This window comes from Oxyura jamaicensis, chromosome 3 (assembly GCF_011077185.1).
Source record: "Oxyura jamaicensis isolate SHBP4307 breed ruddy duck chromosome 3, BPBGC_Ojam_1.0, whole genome shotgun sequence".
NCBI lineage: Eukaryota > Metazoa > Chordata > Aves > Anseriformes > Anatidae > Oxyura > Oxyura jamaicensis.
Window position 1 is genome coordinate 93,448,527 of NC_048895.1, and position 8,122 is coordinate 93,456,648.

The window sequence follows — 8,122 nt, forward strand, 5'->3', positions numbered from 1 at the left end:
TTTTTAGACTACATTACAGAATACTGGCATGTTATACAAATGTAATTAACCCACTGAAATTTAAACCAGTTAAGTTCTTTTCAAGGCACCTTGTTTTATAAATATATATATATTTTACTTTCATCCTACATTCACATTACTTTAGCCATGTAAAAAAGTCTGAGAAAGCTGGGATTAAGGTCACTTTAAGATTTGTATGCCAAGTACTTCAGAACAATATAATATTACATGGAAAATTCAATAAAGTAATATCCATCTGTTGCCTAAACATTTCAATAAATGCTACGGGGTAAATTATTACCAAGATGGAATCTAAAAGAGGGTTTCAAAATTAGTTTGAAGTAACATGCAGTGCATTAACATTTGTGTTTAACATTTGAAAAAGTACATAAACGCTGAAAAGATGCAAGCCACTATTCCTAGTGCTATCCTATTTTTAAAGGGCAAATCTTCAGAAACAGTATTATTTGAAGTTTAAAAACACTCTCCATCTTTTTTTCCACACTTAATCTTACAATATACTAGCACATGCTTTCTTCACAAGGAAAATGTATAAAAGTAATCTTACAATATAAACAATATAAACAACCTCCTTGAGACATCTTCTGGACACAGAATTTCTGTAAAGACTTAAGCATAATAATTCTAGAATAATTGTGTAAAAGTATATACATTCATTCAAATGTCCTAGACCCTGAAGAAACCCAAGTAAGCTCTACAAAAGTTGCTTGTCAGTCTTATCCGGTTAAGAATGTACAGCTTTGCTACTCTTGCTGTATTTCAACATAATCAACAGAAGTTTTACTTGTTTTTGTGTAGGAAGTTCCCAAACTTTTGCATAAATCCCCTCAGTTTATTTTCATTAGGCTGCAGTGGATGATAAGCAGTTGAGTTGTAGCTGACCAGATGATTACTCCTGCCATAGTTATTTCCTAAGGTCTTGCTTGTGATATCTGGAAGATGTGAACTATTTGGTAAATTTCCTACAAGTTGACTAGGATTTTCCATTTTACAGAATGGCTCAAAGCGACTATAAACACGCCTTTCACTCAAACGAGATCTTAGCTCCTCTTGATGTTTTGAGCTTGCCAGTTGTGGTGTCATTGAACTTGCTCTTTGTAGAGCACAAACAGCAGGACTTTCAGGGATAGTATTTGTGGTAATTTCCTTTACGTCTTGATATTGAATTTGTTCTGTATTAAATCTTGGGGTAGATGCATCTCCTGCAGTTTCTATGAACTTACTTTCAAGAGGGCACAAGACAGGACACTTTTTATTGCTTTCATCAGATGGAGGTTTTTGAGGCTTTGGTGATTTAGGAGACTTTGGAGACTTTGATGGGCTTGCAGTGACATCTTCTTTACTTCTGTTCAAGCTACCTTGGGAATTTGATGTATTTCTCTTTCTTCTTGGGGAAGAATCTGTCTTATTTTCAGAGATCTTTGGTTTTTGAGTCTCTTCTTCAGAAACCAAAGTGTCAGAACTACTACACATTCTGTAAAAGGCGGGACCTTTGTTTTTTGACAAGATTTCCTTCTTGTCTGGTGTGAGATTAAGAAGTGACCGCAGTTTCTGGGATCCTTTCTTTAGAAAACTTGGGGAGTTCTTACTTTCTTTCTTTGATGTGCAATCCTTACTAGACTCCTCTTTGCTCGCTTCAGCAAGAACAGCCATAGAGATTGCCTTAGTAGCAGTTGGACTCTTTAGCTCTCCTTTGAGGTTCTTTTCCTCCTGTGGCAAATGGTTGGTCACACTATGCAAACTTTTAGAGCTCTTCAGAGCGTCTTCTGGAAGTTTTGGACTAACTGGCTGCTTAAGCCTATGCCTGGTCAATGTGCTGTAAACATAACTGGATGCATGCTTGTCAGCACCAGGGTCTAATATGGACTTTGAATTAAACATGGGAAAGCTTCTCCTTTTAAGTATATTTTCATTTTGAATGTTCTTCAGATTTTCTGCATGTTTGTCAGCACAGAGGGTTGTGTATAAGTAAATGGATGGGTCCCCTGCTGCATGTGAATTTACCACAGGTTTTCTGTTGTCTGCAGTATGAATTCTGTGGTTTTTTGGTGTCTCTGATTTAAGCTGGACATTTGTACTAAGCTCTTCTAAAGTATTATCTGTTCCATTTTCCACACTTGGTGCATGATTTGATGTCCCTTTAGGTGTTGCACTTCCCTCTGACCCAATTATAGTTGAATTTGAAGAACTTGCACAGCTGCTTACCTCCTGCTGTTCGGGTAAAGTTGGCTGAAACACCAATGACGATCGTAAGCGAGAATGAGAGTACAGGGCATGAGCTTTAATATTTTCAGCTGTGTCATAGCTATCATATCTGTCACCCAAAGCTGACCCATTAGACTCCACTGGATAATCGGATTGGTCATTTAAGTACGACTTAATTCGCCAGTTACGTAGGAATGATTTTGTTGTGTGTTCGAGGGTCGGCATCCTTTGCTGCAGATGGCGGATTTGATGATCTGTCCCATTAAAAGACCTCCTCACAATTGAATTTCTTTCTGCAAGATTTACCTTTGGTCGTGAAAACTGATCAGCGAAACTTTGTTGGGGTGGATTGCAGTTATTTGCATATCCTCCTCGTAATGAAGACACAATACTAAGGCTATCAGATGGCATTTTCCAAGTATTCAATGGATTATTGGCTCTATTAATAGCTCTGTTGAGCAATAGGTAAGGTGTCCTTTCTGGCTTCTCCCCAGCATAACTATGTCTCTTCCAGTGCTCATTTTTTTCACTAGGTTGATACTGCTGGATTGGATTTTGCATATTAAAACCTGGATGAAATGGTTGTTTATTATAGGCTTGATTTCTCAATCCAAATTTATCTATTTCATTTACTGCATATCTTCCTCGAGTTTTCAAATAAACAGGATCTAAATTGTGAATCTTGTCTTGCCTACCAAAAAGGTTTCTTTGGCTAGAAACAGAAGCTAAGGAAGACACTGAGTGTTGGTATGTGTCGTTATCCCAGAGTGTCCTGCGACTGTTAACCCGCACTAATTCTGGGGCAAATGAACTAGGAACAGAAGAACGAGCATATAGTGTCCTGAATTCTTCATCAAAGGATTCAACCAGCTGTCCTGTGATAACTTGAACCATACTGAGGTTGGTTTTTTCAAAAGACCACATAAAGCTGAAAGAAGAACAAATGACCATTAGAAAAAGTTCTTTTGAACTAATGTATTTCACTGGACCTTCTTGATAGGAGAAAAATATATAGAAAGTTTTCACACACACTTGGATTTGGCACAAATACTTTCTTAATGAATAAATAAATGGTGGCATGGTTCATATAATTTGGATTTGAAAGGTCTAATCTAATACAATTTGACCTCAGTGGCAGACTTCCATTGCTCTCGGTGGGAGCAGGACTGGGTCTATAACTACGTAATTGCCCTTATAAACAGAGGATATTGCAAAAAGCTATTCACAAGTGTGCAACATCAAATACCTGATGGTGCAAAATTACCTCTACAAAGACTAAGCCAGGATTGACTAGACCAACTCCTAAATCAGAGACAATGTGTGGCTAAGTGTGAAAAAAGTATGTTTGATATAATACACAGAACTGTTTCCACAGGTCTGAATATATTTCACGCTAAACATGTTCTCAAAATGATGCAGCTCAAAACTGTTAAACTGTTTTCATTTTCTACTATGCACACCAGTTTGGATATTAATTTTTCTATTAACTGCGGTGTACTGTATCCTGATGAAGGAAGTTTTCCTCTTTTCTACTGTACTTCTAAAGGCTGAACACATGCTCAAAGATAAGTAGCTATAACTACTTTATAGCTATAAAATGAGATAAAATAAATTAACAAGTACATTCAGGATGTTTCAAAAAGCCTGATATCATGGTGTTGAAACCATGTAATTTGTAGATTACAACAAACAAAAACATCTGTCCTATGACCCTAATTTCATGTGAAGAAAAGTAAGTGAAGAAAATGAAATGAAATCAATGAACTTGTTCTATTTGCATTTGTCTTCTCTATGTGATGAAGGTTTGTTGTATTCACATAAATAGCTTGTTGATTTCGTTTTATTTGTTTTGCTTTTTTATTTTTTTTTTATTTTTCAGGAAATAATACTGTGCTGAGATTAAATTAAAACATGACACTTTTCTGTTTCTATTTTTTCTTTCTCACAGAAGTTCTTATTAAGAACATTATATTTTGCATTATTTGTAAATAATTAACTTTAAATTGAGTTCAGAGAGCAAGCATTCAGAAAAACTCATCTTTCCTGTTATAAATCACTAGATTCTTTTTCAAAGCAAGTTTAATTTCTACAAAAGTTCATGATTCCAGCCCCTGTGCTAGATCTTAAAGCAGTGTTATTTTTCAAAATGAAATGACAAAAACTATCACATTCTCACAGACTCTAACACTGTGTGTAGATGTCAAAGCAGGCAGACTCTCTCTGGACTCTCTTACACTGACTCATTTATGAACTTGTCACTTACCTCACTACCATTTATACCCATCAATCTGAATTTGGGGCTGCTCAATTCTCAGAGGAAATAAAGAGCCAGATTTTCAAAAGCTTAAAGTAGTTGAAATCTACAAAAAATCAGCAGCTGTGGATCTGGCACCCAGGCATTAGGCTGCCATAAATTAATTCAGTAGACCAAAAGAGATAAGCATACCATGAAAAGAACAAAAAATATTTAATAATGTGTGAGATAAAACTGCTCCTGCTTTAACCTATTTTTTTTTCCAACTCTGCAAAGATGCAAGTTCTTCTGACCTACACCTTGTGCAAATATACTGGGAATAAAATGGAAAATAAATAAAATAAAATAAAGCCTAACAAAATATAGACTATGACAACTTACCTTTGACAATTCTGAATTCGACCATGCTATAGTACAGAATGCTATATAGCTGGTCTACAATTTTAGCTTTAGAAGATTACTACAAGGATAAACTATCCAAGAGAGCTTATGAAATACTTTGGTAACCTTTTTTGAAGTTACTGTTAAACAACAATAGTTCTATATTAAAAAAATTGGTATTTTTCTCTGTTTTCACCAAAACTTTGCCTAAATCAAAAGCTATATCCTTTATTTCTTACTTATGAAAAATTAACAGGGGACCTCAAAATTTGGCTCCATGCTATGTTATCTACCATTAAGTATCTATGACAATGTGATAGATTACTGAAAAGATAATCAAATTTGCCCATGGTGTTTCCTGGAATAATTTTCAGAAATATAAAAAAATATATTATGCAATAGGCAAAATACTGAGATGACACGTGTTCTATGGGCACCTCAGTGACTGATCTTACCTGTAAGAACCATATATGACTTTCTTACAGTCAACCAGAAGAAATTTTTGTTCCATTTTTCCATGGAATTTTGCTCCCGTTTTAGAATAGTAATCTTGTCCTTTTACTGTCCGCACCCTCATGTTCTGAAAAAGATAATTGAAATACTTTAATTGGTACACTGTATTCTACATTTAGCATCCAGGGCTTTAAATGTCAGAGGTACAATAGGAGTTACATTATTGCATACCAGTAAACTCCGCAGGACAGTAAATTCTGATCAAACCTGTCCCCTGGGGACCCAATATGGCAAGTTATTGCTTTGTCTTCAAGAATGATGAAATATCCTAGGTCTTGGAAAAAATAAATTTCCCCTTTTCCATAGCCATCACTCTCAGAAATGAGGCTCTGGCACAAGAGGACTTTGACAAGAGAAAGAGATTTTGTAGTGAAAAAAATATTTTCAGTATCTGATATACTATATATGATTTCCAAGCATCTCAGTGAGTCAGAAATAACATCTGAAGCACTAGTATCACTTCTTTTAATTGAACAAGAGTACTGTATCTAGAAACATAGATATTTCACTGAGATGGTCTATCACAAGATATCACCTGGCCCCAGAATGCCTTGCAGTTCCATCACCACTAAGATTTCTCAATTGGCTTTTCAGCATGGGATCGATTACATTTCTAAATCTGGAGATGCTATCACAGCATGTATAGCTAGCACAAACCCTACAAAGCAGTTAGGCTTGAATTCCAAACTCTATCCATAAGCTTTCTGTTTTACTCATGCAAACTCAGTAAATTCTACTGAGGAAATTTGCCATGATGGAACCCAAAAATGTGGTCAGTTTTTCTCCCAAGCTGTTAATGAAGTTAACTCAGCTGAGCCAGTATCTTTTCTGCACATGCAGTTCTGAATTTGTCTTTTTTTTTTTTTTTTTGCTTTAGTGTCCCTTTTTTTTAAGCTCTTAGCAAAAGAACAATTCAAAAGAAGTGTTAACAAACCTTTTGTACTGTACTAATAATAATTTTCAAAAAGTTCTTACATGGATACAAAAAAAAAATATAATAGCATTTATCATAAATTGTTACAGAAAGGCGATTTATAACAAAAAGAAAATTTTTGTTCAACGCAAACCAACCTACAACATCTACCTCTTGTAACTGTTGGATACAAAATGCTCCACAAGACATGAAAAGAGCTTGGAATACTGGAATACATCTGTGAATAACCACAACATTTACTGTGGTTTCTAGCCTTGCAATATGTGTTCTAGTGATGTTAATTTGTGGTAATTTACAAGTATTCCAGTTGGGGTGAAATGTGTAATTTAGCATTGGCGGTAAGAAAACAGAATCTATATGATTGTTGCCTAAACTGTATATACAGAAATAGTGGAATATAAGACTTCTGTATACAGACAAATAGCTTGTTTCTATTCATTAACTGCATTAACTGACTATTCATTAACTGCCAAGGTTCATTTTTGCCCCAGATTCTGCTGCTACAAGGAGAGGCTGAAAATCACAGCAAAAGTTTGCTCTGTAAAGTTCAGGTATAGGAGATGGATTAGTGGATTAGATCTGTTTATGAAGTAGAATGGATCAGACTGTACAGCATAAAATCAAGTTGCAGGAGTTATAACTGTAGTCTCTACTACAGTCCACTGAACTGTCTCCAACCAGAAAATTCCCCAAATTAGGACAAAATCCATATGAAATTATAAATATTTCCAAATAACACATCCTTTCTAAAACGCTATATATTTCATTGTTTGTGTCTTTTTTTTTTTTTTTTAGTCTAAAGACAAATAATTCAAGGAAGCAAAAGTTGCACATAAGAACTGCTGAGCTGGCAAGTTATAGTTTGACTCGAGCTATGTTTGAGTCAAACAATATATATAGTTTGACTCAAGTTCTTTAATTTTTTTTAGATGAGTTTTAACATAGCCTTTTTTCAAGCTGTTTGAACAAAAAATACAACTCAGTTAAAATGTACAAAGATAGCATTAAAAAAAAAAAAAAAAAAGTGACCTAAATGACTTAAAAATGTGCTAGAAACATAAAGTTTATCTCTTAATTTGCTGCATCAAGTTAATTCAATAAATAGGTGTTATCTAGTAGTCCTGTAAAATTTAAAAGTACTTGGGTTCAGTAAAAATATAGATGAATGCTTAGATTATTTTCAGAAATGGTTAAAAAAAGGACTAATAACAATAACAACCCAGTCCGCATTACTACAGAGTAGGCTTTTTTTTTTTTTGTCTCTTTAACTGCATCTCTAACTTCAATCACCTTTCACTGTCTTGCACTGTGTTCATGTATTGGGTTAACATCACAAGGTTTTGGTAGCAGAGGGCTGCCAGAGTGGCTTCTGTGAGAAGAGTCCAGCAACTGCCCCATGTTAGCTAAGGGCCAGTTTCAGCTGGCTCCACAGGGACCTGCCGCTGGCCAGAGCCAAGACAATAAGCAATGCTGTTTGTGCCTTTCGGTCAGTATATTTAAGAAAGTGAAAAACAACAACAACAACAAACAAACAAAACCAAACAAAAACACAAACCAAACCAAACCAAAACAACAACAAAACAACAACAAAAAACCCTGCTGCACAACAGCAACTGGGAGAGAGGGGTGAGAAGCAGCCCTGCAGCCCCCAAGGTCAGTGCAGCAGAAGGGCAGGAGGTGCTCCAGGCACGCAGCAGCAGTTCCCCTGCGGCCTGCTCCTGGTGGAGCAGGCTGTCCCCCTGCAGCCCATGGGTCCCACATGGAGCAGATCTCCACGCTGCGGCCTGTGGAGAGCCCCCCCCCCCCCCCCCCCC

General features: G+C 36.0%; 1 protein-coding gene across 1 annotated transcript in view; it reads right to left on the reverse strand.

The window, feature by feature from the left end:
• Nucleotides 1-519: 519 nt before the first annotated feature.
• Nucleotides 520-8,122, reverse strand: part of FAM83B (family with sequence similarity 83 member B) — a 49,790-nt gene continuing 42,187 nt past the window's right edge. The window contains exons 4-5 of the mRNA XM_035323364.1: nt 5,317-5,441; nt 520-3,154 (exon numbers count right to left, since the gene is read on the reverse strand). Coding sequence (XP_035179255.1) covers nt 802-3,154; nt 5,317-5,441 — 2,478 coding nt within the window. The 3' untranslated portion in view covers nt 520-801. The remainder of the gene's footprint in view (nt 3,155-5,316; nt 5,442-8,122) is intronic.